The sequence below is a fragment of the Macaca fascicularis genome, chromosome 13 (genome assembly GCF_037993035.2).
Source record: "Macaca fascicularis isolate 582-1 chromosome 13, T2T-MFA8v1.1".
Classification (NCBI taxonomy): Eukaryota; Metazoa; Chordata; class Mammalia; order Primates; family Cercopithecidae; genus Macaca; species Macaca fascicularis.
The window spans coordinates 93,634,803-93,656,135 of NC_088387.1; the positions used below are offsets into that span (position 1 = coordinate 93,634,803).

General features: G+C 46.8%; 1 protein-coding gene across 2 annotated transcripts in view; it reads right to left on the minus strand.

The window, feature by feature from the left end:
- Positions 1–21,333, minus strand: part of LOC102133956 (phospholipase B1, membrane-associated) — a 107,057-nt gene that overhangs the window by 55,548 nt on the left and 30,176 nt on the right. For both annotated transcript variants that reach the window (XR_012422524.1, XM_045369569.3), the window contains 6 exons: positions 15,163–15,271; positions 10,333–10,384; positions 8,784–8,864; positions 6,238–6,303; positions 5,879–5,979; positions 2,224–2,305 (listed from right to left, as the gene is read on the minus strand). Coding sequence is in view for 1 of the 2 variants with exons in the window: in XM_045369569.3 (XP_045225504.2) it covers positions 2,224–2,305; positions 5,879–5,979; positions 6,238–6,303; positions 8,784–8,864; positions 10,333–10,384; positions 15,163–15,271 (491 nt within the window). In the remaining variant the exon portion in view is untranslated. The remainder of the gene's footprint in view (positions 1–2,223; positions 2,306–5,878; positions 5,980–6,237; positions 6,304–8,783; positions 8,865–10,332; positions 10,385–15,162; positions 15,272–21,333) is intronic.

Below are 21,333 nucleotides of genomic sequence, written 5' to 3' on the forward strand. Positions count from 1 at the left end.
GCAGCCAGGGCGTGGGTACGTGACTGAGACTTCACCAATCATTGCCTGTGTCAGGGATGGCAAAACATCCATTCTGCTGACGGTGGCAGCTGCATCCAGTTCCTAGAAGCAGCAGTGACAGTGGAGTCTGTGATGTCTTCCCTGGACCAGGTCTGTGGCCTGATTCTTTTTTTTTTTTTTTTTTTTTTTTTTTGAGACAGAGTCTTGCTCTGTCCGGGTTCACACCATTCTCCTGCCTCAGCCTCCCAAGTAGCTGGGACTACAGGCGCCCGCCACCACACCCGGCTAATTTTTTGTAATTTTAGTAGAGATGGGTTTTCACCGTGTTAGCCAGGATGGTCTCTATCTCCTGACCTCGTGATCCGCCCGCCTCGGCCTCCCAAAGTGATGGGATTATAGGCATGAGCCACCGTGCCCGGCCCTGATTTTGATTCCTTTTTTTTTTTTTTTTGAAACAGTCTCACTGTGTCACCCAGGTTGGAGTGCAATGGTGCAATCTCGGCTCACTGCAACCTCCGCCTCCTGGGCTCAAGTGATCCTCCCACCTCAGCCTCCCAAGTAGCTGAGACTACAGGCATGTGCCACCACGTCCAGCTAATTTTGGTGTTTTTTGCAGGGTTTCACTATGTTGGCCAGGCTGGTCTTGAACTCCTAACCTCAAGTGATCCACCCGCCTCCGTCTCCCAAAGTGCTGGGATTATAGGCATGAATTACCGCACCCAGCCCTGATTTTGATCCTTATGGCTTGGCCCCTAGAATTCCAGGATTCCATGATTCCTGATGGCTTAGCTCCTGACCCTAGCTCTCTAGCTCTGTCAGAGATTCTGTGTAAATATTGAATCTGCTTAAATTAGCCAGAAACTGCATGAACTTTAGTTGCATGCACCCAATAACCCCAATTGAAACAGGGTTGCTTTCATGGCCATAACCTCAGCTGTTTTCCCTCTTCTGATGTGGGCCAGGGACTTCTTCCCCAGAGTCCCAGGTGCCTGCTCACAGTAGAAGAAAGTATGGCTTGGCACGGTGGCTCATGCCTGCAATCCCAGCACTTTGGGAGGCTGAGGCAGGTGGATTGCTTGTGTGCAGGAGTCCAAGACCAGCCTGGGCAACGTAGTGAAACCCAATCTCTACTAAAAATACAAAAAGTAGCTGGGTGTGGTGGCACACACCTGTAGTCCCAGCTACTTGGAGGACTGAGGCAGGAGGATCACTTGAGGCTTGGAGGTCAAGGCTGCAGTGAGCCAAGATTGTGCCACTGCACTCCAGACTGGGTGACCAAGTGAGACCCTGTCTCATTATAAATAAATAAATAAATAAATAAATAAATAATAAAACAAAATAAAATAAAGGAAGTCCAGCTGGGGAGTCATCCCGAGTGCTAGGTAGTAGGCACAAAGGATAATACATACAGGTTCATTTCCCTGAGCCCTGATACACCTGGCAGGTATAGCTGCCCCCAAAATGGTCTGCAGGGAAATGGTGCTGTCCCCAAGGAGTCCATGGACTCCTGGAAGGATGGATCCACTCTGGCAGCTGTTTGCAGCCTAGTCTAGAAGAAAGGCCTACTATTGTCCTCTTTGAGTGACTGGATAAATTTTTTGTTGGGGAGAAACTCGATCGTTAAGGGAGTCAGTTGTTCTGGTCAAAGATGTGCTAGAGAAAGGACTAAAACGAACAACTCACAATATGGAGATGATCTCCTGACTTTCTTTCTCCTTGTGCTCCCCAAGAACATCCATTCTATCGGAGCGGAGGGCAGAGGGAATGCACCTTATCTCACTGAACCCTGGAGACCCTCAAGGCAGGGAAGTCTTTCAGCCTCCGTTTCCTACCCAGGAGCTGGAAGTTCAGAGAAGTTTCATTGCCCAAGTGTCTAACGTTCCACAACCAGTGAGCAGAGTCGAGGTTCGGATCTGGATAGATCCACTCTGAAACTTCTTTCCATGATTCATGTTTGCCATGGACAAGTGGAAATGTTCGTTTCATGTAACGACCAGGAACTGAGATTCAGTGGCTCGTGTTCAGGGACTTGGTTCTGTGGTGCAATTCAAACAAACCAAATAGCAGTCCCCGCTGTGTCTCAGGGTGTTTTAAAATCAGCAAACTAGTCAGTGGTCATCGCCCACACAGGGTCAAAATTACTGAAGCATTGACTTGTTCTCTAGACAGAGGAATCAAATCACACAGCAGTTCTGGGAAGTCTTAGAACCCTTCCCGGCTTACCTGAAACTTCTTGTTGAATTCGATGAGGGTGGCAAGTTCTGTTGAGTTATCATCAAACTTCAGGACACAGGGACACAGAGACCTGCAGACCAAACCAAAGAGAAACCCTCACTGCATCAAGATCACCATCCTGAATAAGGGATGCAGAAACGTTGGCTTGAGACTCAATATATTTCTTTTAACTTGGAGTTCAGAAATCTGTGCTAATGAGGAGCCTGGCTGGCTGACCTGCTGACCACACCAAACGAAGCTAAAGAAAATTTCCAGGCCAGGAGCGGTGGCTCACGCCTATAATCCCAGCACTTTGGTGGGCGAGGTGGGCAGATCCCTTGAGGTCAGGAGTTCGAGACCAGGCTGGCTGACATGGCGAAACCCCGTCTCTACTAAAAATACAAAATATTAGCCGGGCATGGTGCTGCATGCCTGTGGTCCCAGCTACTCAGCAGGCTGAGGCATGAGAATCGCTTGAACCTGGGAGGCGGAGGTTACAGTGAGCCGAGATTGTGCCACTGCACTCCAGCCTGGGCGACAGAGCAAGACTCTCTCTTGAAAGAAAAAAAAAAAAAAGAAAAAAGAAAAATTCCTAGACCTGGATTTGCTCTTGAAAATGAAATAGACTTCTTCTGCTATCTGTAGGAGTGACTTTTATGGAGCCAACTCACCTTGGGGCTGTCTGAGGAAAGTGCTGTGTGGATGAGGCATGCTTCAGTGACAACAATAATAATTGCTGAGATACATTGATTTGAATGTATTTTAGTAATTATTATTGAATAATTAACATTGAAAGGTATACCAAGCACTGCAATAATAACTTTATGGTTATTAACTTGTTTAGTCCTCCCAGCCATTCTAGAAGTGGTATTCTCATTATCCCTGTTTTAGAGATGAGGAAACCGAGGCTCAGAGTGGTTGAGTAACTTTCTCAAGGTTGCATGGGTGCTGAGTGTGGGAGCTAGGATTTGAACTCAAGTCTGCCTGGCTCTGAACCTGAGCTCTTAATCTCTATATTAAATCTCTATATTAAACTGCTTCCATCCAGTCTGCATCTCTGACCTGGCCAGCTATCTGGCACATCTGGGCTTTTGGTCCAGGGGGATGAGGTGATAACAGCAGGGATGGCTCCCTGTAGACTCAGCACTGCAGAGGAAAGCACAGCCACCCAATGAAACAGTGGAGAGGCGGGGAGTGCAGGGCACTGCAGAGGTGGCAGGAGAAGGTGACCTGAGTCTATCCAACCTTGACATTCAGTGACTTGGCCATCTCAGATCTGTGAATGGACCTGGCAAATGCCTATTCTGAACCTTTAGTTTGAAAGGTTTAAAAAACCCTGCCGGGATGGGTAGCAGGAGGCCTTCTGGTAAGCTGCTCTGAAGTGGAGTGAAGACACCGATCCCCTGTTTGGCCCAGTGACTGGAGAAAGTGGGAGCCAGGGGATGAGTCAGCAGTTGGAAATAGCATGCCTGACACCAGCTGTGTTCATAGGCACGTGTCACCCAGCAGCCATCCTGTCTCTGCTCACAGCACCGTGAGGCCTTCTCCAGGGGACCTGTGCAGTTTGGGTCCCCCAGGTGAGGCATGGCGTGGATCTGCAGAGGAGCAGGAAAGGTACCCCTTAACTTCCAAGAGCAAGTCTGGCCCATGTGAATTATTCAGTCATCCAGCAAACAGCAGCTGAGCCCCTACACCGTGCTAGCAGTGACTCAGACTGAGTTCACAGGCTGTGGGGGAGAGAGGCATATGAAGAATTACCATGTGATGTGCTCAGGGCTGGGATGGGGACCTGTACTGAGCAACACAGCGGGGGGGCAGGGTAGGGGAGCACAGCCTCAGTGACCTCGGCTAACAGTCCAGAGGAGAACTTGCAGGAAGGAAGGCTGTGGGAAACGTTCATGCTTCACTTAGAGAAACATCTTATTCCTGACCGTCCTGGAGATGTGTGATACAGGCTGGGTCTCCCTTATCTGAAATGCTTTAAGCATTTCAGAATTTTTTTTTTTTTTTTTTTTTTTGATTTTGGAATATTTGCATTACCCTATGGCTATCGTTTTCAGCCACATCTTTACAACACAGAGAATAAGCAAAAACTAGGTGTGTAATGCACGCAGGTCTTAGCCCCACATGAGCCCTCGTGGGGAACCTGCTGTTGGAGTATCCAGCCTGCACATGTGCCATTTTGCTACCCTTTGTGGGCATGCTTGAGCCACAGGATCTGGGCATGCCCAGAAAAGACAGTGCATCGCAGCTGAAGGGGGCTTTTCGGGGCTGCTGAGTAAACTGCGTGCTGTGCACCTGTGTTTTGACTACAACCTGTCACACGAGGTCAGGTGTGGAATTTTCCCCTTGTGGTGTCATGTTAGCATTTTAAAAGTTTTAGATTTTGGGTCAGGCGTGGTGGCTCATGCCTGTAATCCCAGCACTCTGGGAGGCCGAGGAGGGTGGATCACCTGAGATCAGGAGTTTGGGACCAGCTTGGCCAACATGGTAAAACCCCGTCTCTACTAAAAATACAAAAATTAGCTGGGCGTGGTGGTACACCTGTAATCCCAGCTACTCAGGAGGCTGAGGTGGGAGAATTGCTTGAACCTGGGAGGTGGAGGCTGCAGTGGGCTGAGATCGCACCACTGTACTCCAGCCTGGGTGACAGAGTGAGACCTTGTTTCAAAAAAAAAAAAAAAAGTTTTGGATTTTGCAGCATTTCAGATTCCAGATTTTCAGATGAGGGATGCTCAGCCTGTATTAGACGGGGAAGCCAGCTGTGTCTGGCTCTGGAGGCTGAGGGGTGAGGACGTCCTCTCAGGCAGCTTCTCAGGACCAGTGCTTTCTACTCTCTGGGGAGGACTCTATCCTCTGGACCCTGCTGATTCTGGTTTGACCTCCTTCTCTGGCTAGTGACAGTGGCCCTGTATCTGTGAATGCTTTACATGGAACACCCATACCAACCCGAGGCACCCCTGTCCTAGAGATGGGCCTCTAGGAGGGGACAGGTCAGCTCTGGACACACTTGGAAGCAGGTACCAGCAGTGGCCTGGGCGGTCCCCAGGCCTCGCCCACACAGCTTGACTCCATTCCTAGCGTTTACTCTTCCCTCTTGGAGGCCTGGAGGGTGCCTTGTGGCTGCCATGGCAACAGAGGCAGGGTGCAAGGGTAGTTCCCCATGCACACCCTGAGGTGGGCTGAGGCCTATACCAGGGTGGAAAAATCCTGGGATATCCTCCCCTTAGGCCTTTCCAGGTTAGAAGATGGGGTGGTCACAGCCCTTTCACACTTCGGCCCTTGGGTTTTCTTTTTTTTTTGAGACGGAGTCTGGCTCTGTCACCCGGGCTGGAGTGCAGTGGCTGGATCTCAGCTCACCGCCTCCCGGGTTCATGCCATTCTCCTGCCTCAGCCTCCCGAGTAGCTGGGACTACAGGCGCCCGCCACCACACCCGGCTAGTTTTTTGTATTTTTTAGTAGAGACGGGGTTTCACCGTGTTAGCCAGGATGGTCTCGATCTCCTGACCTCGTGATCCACCCGTCTCAGCCTCCCAAAGTGCTGGGATTACAGGCTTGAGCCACTGCGCCCGGCCTGGCCCTTGGGTTTTCTAAGGAATTTGCTAAGGGTGCCACTGCCCTTAGCAGTTAGGATTCTTAGCAGAACTGGGGAGAAGTGTCTGACCTGAGGATCATCCTTGGGCAGTAGACTTTCTTCTCCTGGTACAGCTCTCTCAGGTTGACGATCTCAAGCACCGTCACCAGGTTCACAAATGCCCGAGGAACCTGAGAAAAGGCAAAAATCAGTCACCAAGAGGATGAGGCTGGGCAGCTCCAGGGTCTCACCTGGGTTTGGGACCTGCTCTTCCTGCTGAAGTTTCAGGTCTAGGGACTTCCATCTGCCCCCATCCACTTCCTCCAACCGTCCCTGCTCCCCATCTATGCATCTGGACTGGGATCTACAACAAAGGTGACCTGCCGGGGAGGTCTCAGCAGGACGCCAGAGCTTCCTCTAGGCCAGGTCTCACCGCCTAGCCTCCATACCTCGGCGTGGAGGATGTCCAGGGCCTTCCCAATGTTGTCTGTGAAGTTCTGGGGAGAATAGTGGACCTGCAGGAAGAGAAGTGTCCATTGAACACCATTTGTCACCAAATCTCTCTACAGAACCGGGCTACTTTCTCTCTTGGGTCCTTCTTTTTTTTTTCTTTCTTTCTGTTTTTGAGACATGGTCTCACTCTGCCTTCTGGGCTGGAGTGCAGTGGCATGATCACAGCTCACTGCAACCTTCACCTCCTGGGCTCAAGCAATCCTCCCACCTCAGCCTCCCAAGTAGCTGGGACCACGGATACATGACACCACACTTGGCTAATTTTTGTTTTTTTGTTTTTCTGTTTTTTGGTAGAGATGGGGTTTCACCATGTTGCCCAGGCTGGTCCTGGGCTCAAGTGATCCATCCATCTCGGTCTCCCAAAGTGCTGGGATTACAGGTGTGAGCCACTGCGCCTGGCCAGAGTCCTCTTCTTTCTGTATTCAGTCACAGTGGGCAATATTGAAATGCAGTGTTTGTCTTTGGGGCCCCAGCCTCGACACCAGCCCCATGATTTGGGGCCCCAGCCTCGACACCAGCCTCAGGTTTGCCATGGCTGTGGCCCTCAGGGAAATGCCGTTTTTCTTTTTGTTTTGTTTTGTTTGTTTTTTTGCGTGGAGCTCTGGACCTACTCCATATCCACTAGCTGTAGAGCCGGAGCATCACATCTCTGGGCCCCTCTAACACGGGGATGTCAGAGCAGATGACCTCTAAGATCTCCTGCAACCTGAGCAGCCTCTGTCCTATGGCCCGATCTCTTTTGCTTGGATCCTCAGTGTCTGGGGCTACTGAGCGCACCCTACATGTATGAAAGCACACCCTACACAAATCAAAGCAATAACGGGAGGGGAAGAGGGGAAGAGGGTCCTGTGAAACACCCGCCACACCAAGCCTCAACACATTTTAACTGTTTCTCCTGATCTCGATATTTGCGGTTTTAAAGGTTTCTCGCAGTGGAACTCTTTCTCTGATTGAAATCTAAAGCAAAACCCTGCTGTATGGAACATACCAAAGCTGTGTCACTTCACATGAGCAGGGGAGGGGCCCAGGGTCCCACCTCCCCATGGGCCACCAGCAGCCCCAAGGCTCCCCTCTGGGCCTTTAAGATCACAGCTTGAAAAATCCTCTGACTCCTGGTGACTTTGATGCCAGGAAAGTGGGTTGTGAGGGGCCTGGGGGCCAGGGCGTCCCTCCAGGTATGTGCTTACAGGCTACAGCAAGACCACTACTTCCTAAACCTGACTCTGCTGGTCCCCTATCTGCCTGACAAACCTCATCTTCAAGCTCCAGCTGGAAAGTCTCCAGCTCTGTGTAAATCTCTCCGACAACCCCCGCTTCCCCACACACCAGTCTCCGACAACCCCCGCTTCCCCACACACCAGTCTCCGACAACCCCTGCTTCCCCACACACCAGTCTCCGACAACCCCCGCTTCCCCACACACCAGTCTCCGACAACCCCCGCTTCCCCACACACCAGGGTCCCACAGCAACTTTGCTTTTTTTTTTTTTGAGATGGAATCTCACTTTGTCACCCAGGCTGGAGTGCAGTGGCGTGATCTCAGCTCACTGCAACCTCTGCCACCTCTGTTCAAGCGATTCTTCTGCCTCACCCTCCCAAGTAACTGGGACTACAGGCACTCACCATTATGACTGGCTAATTTTTGTATTTTTGTAGAGATGGGGTTTCACCATGTTGGCCAGGCTGGTCTCGAACTCCTGACCTCAGGTAATCTGTCTGCCTCGGCCTCCCAAAGCGCTGGGATTACAGGTGTGAGCCACCACGCCAGCCAACTTTGCTTTTAGACCTCCCTTCTGTGTGCAACCCTACAACCACATCCTGATGTCTGCCTTGTGCAGGATGAATTGCCCATGTCTCTCTCCGCTGGCAGTGCGAGTTCCTGAGGACAGGGCCTGTGTTTCCTTCGCCACTGCTTTGCTCCTGGCATAGGCGTGGGTGGGAGACTAGTGGGTATGCCCTGTCAGGCTTCTATCAGCTCAGAGACTGAGGTTCCAGGAGGACATGCAGCATCCATGGAGCAGCAGCCTTGATCTTGGGTTTCCCACCGGCCCAGAATGACGTGGCTCTGAAGCTCACCCAAATGCCTACAGGAACTCGACCTTTCCATACAAGTGACAGCACAAAGGTGGAGAGCGCAAGGCCGCTGGAGACTGGGGAAAGGAGCTAACCTGTGACTCTCTGTGAACACAGGAAAGATTTTTCTAGTCAATGGGTGTTATCTTGGTTTCTAGAATGATATGATCAAGCTCCCTTGATAGGAAACTTAATCAGGATCAATCTTATAACCAACCCTGCTTGTCCAGCTGAATGGCTCCCTGGAGGTGAATGCCTTCTCAGTCTCAGGGTTCATCCCAGGCTGGATCCAAGACAAACCATGAGCCTGAGTCCCAACTTAGCTGTACTGCTCCCGGGCAGAGCAAGTGACCGGGCTGTGAAAATCCTTCTCTGGGGGTGAGTCTTGAGTAAAGGGCCTGCAGACCTACCGGATCACTGCAGAAATCACAGAGGTCATTGCCGCCTATAAACAGGGTTATTATCTTCCAGTCTTCCTGAAAGTGTATCCTCTGAAATGAATAAGAAACACACAGTCAAGCACCTTGTCCCAGAGTCAAGCCAAGGAAAACACAAAGTGCTTGACACTAGAAAAGATGGGTCCTCACACACTAGAGTCTCATGGACTTTCGAATGTTCTGTTCCTTGGTTTTGGGCTCCTGAGATCATAGGTGCTAATGGTTCATTATTTTAGGTGGGATCACTGAACTTCCATGTGGCTCTGCCCACACACAAAAGCACACACGTCACAGTTTCCACGTGTCCTGGTGGGAGTGGATACAGATGCCCTCTGAGCTCTGTTCCTCCATCTCCAGCATAGCAAGGAAGTGGGGAGGGGATAAGGAAGCTGGTCTTGGCCATGGGACAGGAACGTTTGTTCCAGAATCTTCTAGAAATCCTGAATTCTAATTTTGCCTTAACAGAGAAAGGACCACCTTTCATTAAGAGGGAGCTCTCTAAATTTGGAGTACTCACACTGGTGACTAGCTCTGCCTATGAACTAGTCAAGCCAGAGAGGATGGGTAGAGTAAGGTGGCAGCTCTAAGCACAAGCTCTGAAAAGATTTTGCCACCTCTGGTATCTGTCTCCTCCAAGGAGGACCTGGAGAAATACGTGAAGTCACAGGGCTGTGTGGAGAGGGTACAGCCATACACATTCCATAAACTATGGCCCCAGGGCAACCACGGCCCTTCAAGCCTCTTATATTGCCCCAGGCCTACACAGCTTTACTTCTCTGATCTGCACTTCCAAAAGAGGGTGGAAGGAGGAAGGTGAGAACAAGATCCAGAAAAGTTTGACATTAAGGGTAGAAATACCCTGAAAATATCCCAGTAATAGACTTTGTTGTACATTAAATTATATATAACATAATTCATCCTAATCTTCCTTTTTATTTTACCCACCTAGAAACCCCTGCAAACAGCCTCTGAATTGAGACCCATGCTTTCCTTTGAGGGAGAGCCTCATATTCATCTCTCAGAACCCTGGTCAAACATCTCCTCTACTTTTATTTTCTGGTACTGCTCCTTGCAGACCAGGGCTCTCCCATAGGCCATGTGCCCAGAATAACAGCCAAAATCTCCTTCTCAAGCCTTCCCTGACCATCCTAAGCAGAGGGGCCGGTCCCTTCTGCGCCCCACCCTGTCTTTCACAGAACCCTTTTGATGCAGCACGTGGCAACTGTTCTATAATTTGATTCTTCACATTGGTCTACTCTTCCAAGCTCCTTGAGGACGGGACTGTGTTGTATTCTTTCGTGTATCTTCAGCCCCAGCCTGATGCCTGACTCACAATAGATGTTTAATTTCAACAGCCGACTGACTGAACAAACAGGAATCACCTTTCCAGAGGAGCAGCGTTTTAGGCTTCAGATGTGTCTGCTAGAAACCCACGCCAGGCTCCCAACCACTCCTCAATCCACAGCTGATCTTTTCTGTGTCCACGGATTTCTCTTGTCTACTTCCCATCCCAGGGACTCACCGTGTCATTCTTCATCAGGTCCACCAGCCTCCTGGCCTGGACAGGTAAATCCCTGCGGACACATACCAGAGGAAGTGCTGTGAGGAGTGGGGACTGGCAGGGGCTCTTAGCAGAGAGAACAGCAATCAAATGTACAGTGGAGGAAGGCCCAGGGTGGGCCTCCTGCGGGAAAATGGACTGAAGGCCATGTCACAAAGCTCCTTCCCCAGTCATGCTTCACTGTGGGGGTGTTGGGTGGTGACTGTGCTTGGGAAGGCCAGAGCACTGTACATAGGAGGGGGTGACTCTCAGTGTGACTATTTCTTTTTCTTCCCCCCGCCCCGAAATGGAGTCTCGCTCTGTCGCCCAGACTGGAGTGCAGTGGCACAATCTCAGCTCACAGCAACCTCTGCCTCCTGGGTTCAAGCAATTCTCCTGATTCAGCCTCCCAAGTAGCTGAGATTACAGCCATGTGTCACCATGCCCAGCTAATTTTTGTATTTTTAGTGGAGACGGGGTTTCACCATGTTGGCCAGGCTGATCCCAAACTCCTGACCTCACGATCCATCGCCTTGGCCTCCCCAAGTGCTGGGATTTCAGGCGTGAGCTGCCGCGCCCAACCAGTGTGACTATTTTCTGATTGGCATATTTGGTATGGTGTACTTTTCTTTTCCTTCCAAGCCAGGCTTGTTCAGGGCAAACAGAAGGTTTGCCTGTGAATATTTCACATCATGTACATGTCATGGCACCCCCCATTTTGGCAGGTGCCATGGTCTAAGCCCTCCTACCCTTAAGATGATGTAGTCTAGTCAGATGCACCTGGGTTGGACACTTAAGTGCCTCTTGCTAACTGTGTGAAAGTGACTCTAATTCTCAGCTCAAAAAGACTGCAAAATGGAGACAAGCTCACTGATCTTGGACGGTCATTGGGAGCAGCAGATGGGAGCCACTGCTGGTGCCAGACTGCCAGGGTTTGAATCCTGGTTCCACAAATGACCAGCTCTGAGACCTTGGCCGACTACTTGATCCTGCAAACCCTCAGTTTTTCCCTTTGGGAAACGGGGATGGTAACATACCTTCCTCTCAGAGCTGTTGGGGAAATTAAATGAGGTACCATATAAAGAACTTACGACAGTGCTTGACACATAGTATGCAACCACTGAGTTATTTCTGCCATCATTCCCACCATCATCATTGACAAAGTCCCTGGCACAGGGCTTAGCAGGAAACATTAGTGGTCATCCTCTTCCCGTCTTATCTATTTGCCCTCCTGGCCTGATGTGAGTCAAAGTACACTAGGTATTTGGTTACCTGGATGGGGACTTCACGTAAGTCACTCAACCTTTTTGAGCCTTGATTTCCTCATCTGTAAATCTGAAGTTATCAGAGCAGCTGCTCTGTTGATGGAACAGAGTTTGAGGATGATTACTCAACCACTCTGAAACTCTTTTTTTTTTTTGAGACTGAGTCTTGCGCTATCACCCAGGTTGTAGTGCAATGGCGTGATCTCAGTTCACTGCAACCTCCACCTCCCAGGTTCAAGCGATTCTCATGCCTCAGTCTCCCAAGTAACTGGAATTACAGGCACCCGCCACCACACTCGGCTAATTTTTGTATTTTTCGTAGAGATGGGATTTCACTATGTTGGCCAGGCTGATCTCGAACTCCTGACCTCAAGTAATCTGCCCACCTCAGCCTCCCAAAATGCTGGGATTACATGCGTGAGCCACTGTGCCTGGCTGAAGCTCAAGTTTATCATTGGTAAAACATGGGAGTCTGATGTTTTGCTCTGTTCATCTCATGGTTATTGTGCAGACTACAGGGATGATAAATGTGAGGGTGCCTTGTAAATGGTGCACTGCTGTATCCGCATGATAGCTATTGTCAGACCTGGAATAAAGCCTGCAGGGCACAAGGCCAGATTATGTGGTCAAGTCGATGCATTTGTTCAGGCCATGTGGCCTCTCTGTGCTATAGTTTCTTCTATTGTAATACAGGAATCATAACTCCCAACTTTTCCCTGCCACCCAGGATGTGCTTGGATTGCTTGCACGAGAGCCCCAAGTCCTCTGGCAAAGCAAGGACAGAAACCCAGGGCCAAATGAATCACATTCATTCTGGTTACTTTTACGCTCTTGACTCTAAGGTTTCATTCTTGGATGCCTCCCTGACCTAATCATGCTTACAACTGTCTTTCCTCTTATACTACCAGCCCACATATGCTTGGAAAAAGCAAGATGATGGTACTATTAAAGCAGTAAACCTGTAGCCTTTTAACTCTATCAACATCAAAAGGAAAAGAAAGCCCCAGAATTCATCATAAAACCTATTGGGCCTTCTGGATGCTGTGGCTCACACCTGTAATCCCAGCACTTTGGGAGGCCAAGGCAGGCAGATCATGAGGTCAGGAGATCGAGACCATCCTGGCTAACACGGTGAAACCCTGTCTCTACTAAACATACAAAAAATGTGCTCATAGTCCCAGCTACTCAGGAGGGTGAGGCAGGAGAATCACTTGAACCTGGGAGGCAGAGGTTGCAGGGAGCCGAGATCGTGCCGCTGCACTCCAGCCTGGGCAACAGAGTGAGACTCTGTCTCAGACAAACAAACTAAACCTATTGGAGTTTGTGTTACTCATTACTTTGGATACTGTGTCACCTTTCCTACTGGTGATGAATAAGAAAGCTACTTAGGTGGCTCATGGTCTCAGGATGGTGCTGAGAGCTGGAAGGATGTCAGGAAATCTAGGAACCAAACCACATGATTCCTAGGAACCACAATGTAGTGTGATAATTGTGATTAAACATAGGATCTAAAAAAACCAAATCATCCCATCAAAAAGTGGGCAAAGGTCATGAATGGTCAATTCTCAAAAGAAGATATACAACAAACATGAAAAAATGCTCAACATAACCAAATATCAGGGAAATGCAAATTAAAACAATAAGATACCACTTTACTCCTGCAAGAACGGCCATAATTAAAAGGTCAAAAAATAATAGATGGTGGCCTGGATATGGTGAAAGGGAACACTTTTACACTGCTGGTGGGAGTGTAAACTAGTACAACCACCATGAAAAACAGTGTGGAGATTCCCTAAAGAACTGAAAGCAGAACCACCATTCGATCCAGCCATCCCACTTCTGGGTATCTACCCAAAGGAAAATCAGTCGTTATATGAAAAAGACACATGCACATGCATGTTTATTGCAGCACAATTTGCAATTGCAAAGATATAGAACCAACCTAAGTGCTCATCAACCAACAAGTGGATAAAAAAAAATGTGGTCTATATACACCATGGAATACTACTCAGCCATAAAAAGGAATGAAATAATGTGCTTTGCAGCAACTTGGATGGAGCTGGAAGCCATTATTCTAAGTGAAGTAACTCAGGAATGGAAAACTAAATATTGTATGTTCTCACTTACAAGTGGGAGAGCAAAGCTATGAGGATGCAAAGGCATAAGACTGATATAATGGGCCAGGCATGGTGGTTCACGTCTGTAATCCCAGCACTTTGGGAGGCCTAGCCGGCATATCACTTGAGGTCAGGAGTTCAAGACCAGCCTGGCCAACATGGTGAAACCCCGTCTCTACTGAAAAATACAAACAAAATTTAGCCGAGAATGGTGATGTGTGCCTGTGATCCCAGCTACTTGGGAGGCGGAGGCGGGAGAATCACTTGAACCTGGGAGTGGAGGTTGCTGTGAGCTGAGATTGCACTACTATACTCCAGCCTGGGCAACAGAGCAAGACCCTGTCTCAAAAAAAAAAAAAAAAGATATAATGGACTTTGGGGACTCAGAGAGGAAGGGTGGGAGAGGTGAGGGATTAAAGATTACATACTGGGTAGAGTGGACACTGCTCAGGTGACAGGTACACCCAAATCTCAGAAATCACCACTAAAGAACTTACTCATGTAACCAAAAACTACCTGTACCCCAAAAAGTGTTGAAATAAAAATTAAAAATAAATATAAATAGTATAAAAAAGGATCTTCCAATTTATGTTTCCTTGATTAGGTATGGCATTCACTTGCTCTCTGACCAGGCAGCAAACCCAAGCAGCACTCAAGGCCCTGGAATCTTGGAGTGCAGTGGAGGGATGGGACCCGGGAACGCTGACCTGCCTACTCTTGAGGACCGGCCTGGCCATGCCCAGGGACCATGACAGTCATGGCTGTGCTCACTGATGTTTCCCCCGAGGTGGGCCTGCCACTTGCTGCATTACTGCCAGGACCACCATTTTGACCAATGCGTGTCATGTGTCCACTATTTACAGCTCACCAGAACCTTCATATCCAACACGACATCTGAGCTTCATGGCCGCCCTGTGGGAGAGGTTCCTAACCAGCCCCACCTCTTAGAGTCTGAGGCTTAGAGAGGCCAGGGAGGAAACCGAGCTTGCACTCAGGGCCTCCCCTCCCAGGGCTGGTGCTCTTCCCGGGACACTGGAAGGATGCAGAGTTTAGAGCCCGAAAGGCACAGCTGAGGAAGGGAGGGAGAGCAGGACTCTGAAACAGCAGTGACATAGCAGTGACAATTGGGATGCAGAGTAAGCCCGCTTATAACCTATGTCTTACGTGAGATTTACAGGCAGGCAAAGTAATCTGCTCAGAGCATATGCCTGGCATCAGAGTGCACTGTGACTAGTTTCTGGGGGTGGGTGTTAGGGTAGGCTCACAGATTTCTGTAACACCTCCAAGACAGCCCCATCCAGCCTTTGGCCCTCAAACCCCTTCCCCTGACAAAGCCCTTCAACCTTCAGCCATAAACCCAGTTTAGGCCAAGCCCCTCTCTGGTCCCCAGAGGACCCGTGCTGTTCACCGCCCCCGTCACCCCAGCTCACATAGCTCGGCCTCCTGCCACAGCCTGGTTTAAGAAGGCATTAGAACTGGTTTCTTTCCCAGTGCCAACAGAGAAGCCTTTCAGGGAAGGGTTGAATTCCCGGAGGATGTCTGCAAATACAAGGAAAAGACACGCTTAGTGACTACTGCAAAGCAATCTTCAAATTCCTTTGATAAGCACCAGTGGGTGTTAGGGAGCAGAGTCCCCACTCCACAGCCCCTACTCTTACCCCAACCTTCGCTCAGCATGGGAAGAAAACGTTCAGCAGGCTAGTGCTTAACAACAGGGCAGCACACAACAGATGTTTCATCAATTATTGCTGAGGAAATGTGAGTCTGGGTTACATGCTTTTCTCATGTAGTTTTCTTTTTTACTACATATATAGTAGCTTTATCGAAATATAATTCACTTACCACAAAATTTACCAATTTAAAGTATACAGTTCAATAACTTTTAGCATATTCACATAGTTGTACAATCATCACCATGTAATCAACTTTAGAACATTTTCATCACCCCAGAAAGAAACCCAGTACCCACTAGCAGTCACTCCCCATTCCCTGCAACCTCGTGGCAATTGTGGATCTACTCTGTCTCTGTAGTCTTGCTTATTCAGGCCATTTCATATGAATGAAATCATATAGCCCAACACACCTTTTGTGACTGGCCTCTTTCACTTAGCGTACTATTTTCAACATTCGCCCATGTTGTAGCATGCATCTGTACTGCATTCCTTTTTATTGTTGAATAATATTCCATAGTATGGATATACCACATTTTATTTATCCATTCTTCAGTTGATGGGGCTTTGGGGTTATTTCCACATATTGGGTATTATGAAAAATGCTGCTATGAACATTTGTGTACAAGTTTTTGTGTGGATTTCTCTTGGATATGTATCTAAGAGTAGAAAAGATATACATATCTTTTAATGTATGTATCTTTTAATGTATGTATCTGTTTAACCCTAGCCCTAACCCTGTTTAACCTTTTAAGGAACTGCCAGGACTTTTCTCAAAGCAGCTACACCATTTTTACATTCCCACCAGCAGTTTCTGAGGGCTTCAATATTTCCATATCCCCGTCAACACTTATTATCTTTCTATTATAACCATGCTAGTGGATGTGAATTGATATCTCATGGTGGTTTTGATTTGCACTGATGGCTACTGATGTTGAGCATATTTTCATGTGCTTACTAGCCACTTGTAGAAATGTTTATTCAGATCCTTTGCCCAATTTTAACTGGGTTATCATCTTATTATTGAGTTGTAAGAGTTCTTTATAATTTCTAGATACAAGTTTCTTATTAGATATAGGATTGGCAAGTGTTTACTTCCACTCTTTGGGTTGTCTTTACTTTCTTTATGATATGTTATCCTTTGAAGCGCAAAATATCGATTTTTCTTTTATCACTTCTCTTAGTGGTATTTCGAAGAAAACTTTGTTTAGCTCAAGATCATAAAGATCTGCTCCTATATTTTCTTCCTAGAATTAGTTGTAGCTCTTACGTTTAGGTCTATGATTCATTTTAAGTAAAGTTTTGTATAAGGTGTGAGGTAGGAGTTCAACCTCATTTTTTTGGTGTGTATCTAGTTGTTTCAGCACAATTTATTGAAAAGCCTCTTCTTTCCCCCATTGGTTTTGGCATCCTTGCTGAAAATGAGTTAACCATCAATACGAGAGCTTAATTTCTGACTCTCAATCTTAGTCCATTGTTTGATATGTCTATCTTTATGCTAGTACCACATGTCTTGATTACTATAGCTTTACAGTAAGTTTTGAAATTGGTAAATATAAATCCTCTGAATTTGTTCTTTTCTAGATTTCTTGGGATATTCTGGGTCCCCTGAATTTCCACATGAATTTTAGGGTCAGCTTGCAAATCTCTGCCAAGGAGCTACCTGGAATTTTGATAGGGATCACATTGAATCCATAGATTTGGGGAGTATTATCATTTTAAGAATATTAAATCTTCTAGTCCATGAACGTCAGATGTTTTTCTACTTACTTAGGTCTTTAATTTCTTTCAGCAATGTTTTGTGATCTTAAGAGTAAAAGAGATACTCTTTTCTGATTAAATTTATTCCTAAGTATTTTATTATTTTTGATGCTATTGTAAATGGAATTTTATTTTCATATTAATTGCTAGTATAAAGAATCACATTTTTGTATATTGATTTGTACCTTGCAATCACTGAACTCACTTATTAGCTCTAATAATTTTTAGTGGATTTCTTGGGATAGTCTCTACATAGTATCATGTCATCTTTAAATAGAAGTGGTTTTATTTCTTTATTTCCAATCTTGGTACTTGTTCTTTCATTTTCTTGCCTAACTGCCATGGCCAGTATGATGTTGAATAAAACTGGCAAGAGCATACATCCTTGTCTCACTCCTGATATCAGAGAGAGGGGGTGGCATTCCATCTTTCACCATTGCCTGTGATGTCAGCTGTGGGCTCTTAAAAGATACCCTTTATCAGAGTGAGGAATTTTCCTTCTATTTCTAATTTGTTGTTTTTTTACTTTATTTATTTTGAGACAGTTTTACTCTGTCACCCAGGCTGGAGTGAAGTGGCGCAATCTCAACTCACTGCAACCTCTGCCTCCCAGGCTCAAGCGATTCTTGTGCCTCAGCCTCCCAAGGAGCTGGGATTACAGGCACCTGCTACCACACCTGACTAATTTTTGTGTTTTTAGTGGAGACGGGGTTTCACGGTGTTGGCCAGGCTAGTCTCTAACTCCTGACCTCAAGTGATCCACCTGCCTAGGCCTCCCGAAGTGCTGGTAGTACAGTCATGAGCCACTGCACCCAGCCTTTGTTGAGTGTTTCTATTGTGAAGTGGTGTTAGATTTTTGTTAAATGCTTTTTCTGATCCATTGAGATGATCATGATGTGTGGTTTTTGTCTTTTATCCTATTGACATAGAATATTACATTAATTGATTTTGAGGTTGAAAACTAACCTCATATTCCTGGGCTAATTCCACTTAGTCATGAGGTGTATATATATATATATATATATAAATTTATATATAAATTAAAAAATATATATATATAAATTTATATATAAATAATATATATATATATATTTTTTTATTGCTGGATTTTGTTTGCTAGTATTTTCTGTAGGATTTCTGGGTCTACATTCATAATACTTACTGGTCATACTTTGCTTCCCTTGTGATGTCTTTGTCTTATTTTGCTATCAGGGTAAAACTCATAGAATGAGGTGTGAAGCATTCCTTCCTCTTCTGTTTTTGGGAGGAGTTTGTGAAGAACTGATGATTGATACTAATGTTCGATAGAATTCACCAGCGAAGCCAGAGACAGTCTGGGCTTTTTTGGGTAGGAAGTTTTAAAATTATTAATTCAATCTCTTTGCTTGTTATAAATCTATTCAGATTTTCTGCTTTTTATGGAGTCAATTTCAGTAGTTTGTGCCTTTTTAGGAATTTGTCCATTTCATCCAAGTTATCTGATTTATTGGCATACAACTGTTCATGGTATTCTCTAATAATCCTTTTTATTTCTGTAAGGTTGGTAGTATCTCCTCTTTCATTCTTGATTTTGAGTCCCCCTCCCTTTTGCCAGTCTAGTTACAGTTTTGTCAGTTTTGTTGAACTTTGCAATCTCATGCATTCTAATTGCTTTTACTAATATGGATCACACTTTTCACTTTTTCATCTTTCCAACTTGGCGAGCCCTCCTGAGAGCAGAGTCTATATACCCCAGGGCCTCATATACTGCTCAACACGCTTATGGACTGAATTAGAAATAAAGCAAAGTTCAGACAAGCTTGGAGACTTGCTCAAAGTCACGTAGCTGCTGAGAATGGCTGGTCTCTCAGCTCCAATACAAGGGCACTTGCCTCCGCTGTCTCACAATCTTCTAGGATGTGAGAAAGAAACTGGGTGGGTAGCAGCCAGGACTTTAGGGCCCCTTCCAGTAGAGTGCTTGCTAGAACCCAGCACTGCTGCAGGTTTACTCAGCACAGACGGATTGGACTCATTCCTTGAGGCTGGGGGACATTACACTAATAAATGGAAATTGCTCCGATTTCTACTCAAGAGAAGAAAGGACTGTGAAATCACCTGAGCGATTTGAAAGTGGAATGGTTTGTCCTAGGAAGTGGTAGGTTCCCTAGGAGGTAGAAGGAACTCAGCACAGCCTACCCAGCTACTTAGGAAGAATGTCATAGGGAGGAACCACACATTGAGTAGGGCAACAAGTTGCTGGTGCAGGCAGTTATCTCTGCCAGGAACATTCTCTCCCCTTTCCTTACCTGACGAATTCTCATTCTTGAAGCTCCTTTTCAGAAGACAGGGTTAATAGCCTCTATGTTTATTTTCCCCTAAGCTTTGTACACATCTATAAATATTAGTCATGTGTCTGTCTTTAGGAAGACATGCTGCCAAAGAGACTTTGGTGATGTCATTGGGGCACTGTTCTCCTATTTTCCAAGCACTCCAGCACTGGAATATTTGCTGGATTAAATTGAACAGGGGGTTGAATGGGGATTTTGTTCTGCCCTTACATTCTTATGAGTTTTCTAACACATTTCCGTATAGTTATTTCCCCATGGATTATCTATCCCCTACAATCAAATAGTCTTCACATCTCTAGCAAGAAGAGTCTAAATAGCTGGTAATCCATTTCTGGGCTAAGTGTGCCAGGGGAGTCATCCACCTGAGGGGTGACATTGTCTCAATCCTTTGTAAATTACTTTGGGGAAAGACGTGAAGCCAAATAATATCCAATTATCTTGTCCATTATACGAGCATAGAAGTAGAGAGCCCAGAAAGCTGTTGTATGCAGTGGGCCATCCCACAGCCAAGTTCATCACACTCACAAAAGCACCCTGAACCATCTCCTAGCAATAGAGGAACTGATTTATAGCTCACATATGTAGACCTAGATATAAAGAAGGCAAGGAGTGCTTGTGGCACAGAACCCTGTCTACCTAAATTCAACAGGATTTACAAATAACCAAAACAGGTAATGTGAAGTCTGCTCAGCTCTGCTCTGCCTATGTGGAGATTAAGCTATGATGCCCCCCTCATCCAAGTCTTGGTGGCTTCAAGTTCAAGTTGTTAGCTTCTAAAGATATATTACAAAGGGATATGTACCAGGGAAGTAAATGAGAATGGGACCAATTAAATTCCTCCCAGACAAAATTATCAGCCAGAAGATTCCAGGAAAAGAATTCAATTTAAACATGTATGGCTTGCATACTTTAAGAACAAGCACGGAGATGTGTATGCACTGGGGAGAATTTTAAAAAGATGATAAGACCAGACCCTTCAGAGAATATAGTCAGGCTTTAAAAAGTCATTCCGCCTGTAATCCCAGCACTTTGGGAGGCCAAGGCGGGTGGATCACTAAGTCAGGAAATTGAGACCATCCTGGCCAACATAGTGAAACCCTGTCCCTACTAAAAATACAAAAATTAGCCGGGCATGGTGGTGGACGCCTGTAGTCCCAGCTACTCGGGAGGCTGAGGCAGGAGAATGGCGTGAGCCAGGGAGGTGGAGGTTGCAGTGAGCCGAGATGGCGTCACTGCACTCTAGCCTGGCAATAGAGCAAGACTCCGTCTCAAAAAAAAAAAAAATAAAGAAAAAAAAATCATTCCGAGCAGGTTGGTGGGAAGTAAATTAAGAAAAGTGTGGAGTCCCAAAGATGGCTGTGTCTGCACAACCTGGACAAGGTAACTTCATATCCTCCTGCGGCAAGAGCAGCAGCAGTTCCTACAGCAACTCCGCAATTCAATGTCTGTGCGCAGCTGTGCCTGCGCTCCAGGTGCCTGGATCGATGGCTCTTGCAGGGGGGTTATCTGCTCGGAAAGGCAGGTGCCGCACACCCTGGTTTCCTTTTCTTCTTTCTTGAATCACTTTTCTTTATTCTCTCTAATCTCATGCCAGATTATTGAATCACTTTTTAATGACTTGCACTAAGACGTGATCTGAGCTCTTTTTTTCCCCGCTTTACTTTCTTCCTTCCTTGGACAAAGACAATTTCTTTTTGACACCTCCCCGCCCCCGGCCCCCAAGCCTCGAACCCCGCTCCGCCCCCAACTCCAAGGCTTCCGTCACTATCGGAAGCGGAGCTGGGAGTCTTGGGAGGCAGCGCCCCCTGGTGAATTTAGTGGGCTCCTGCAGCCGGCGCTCCTC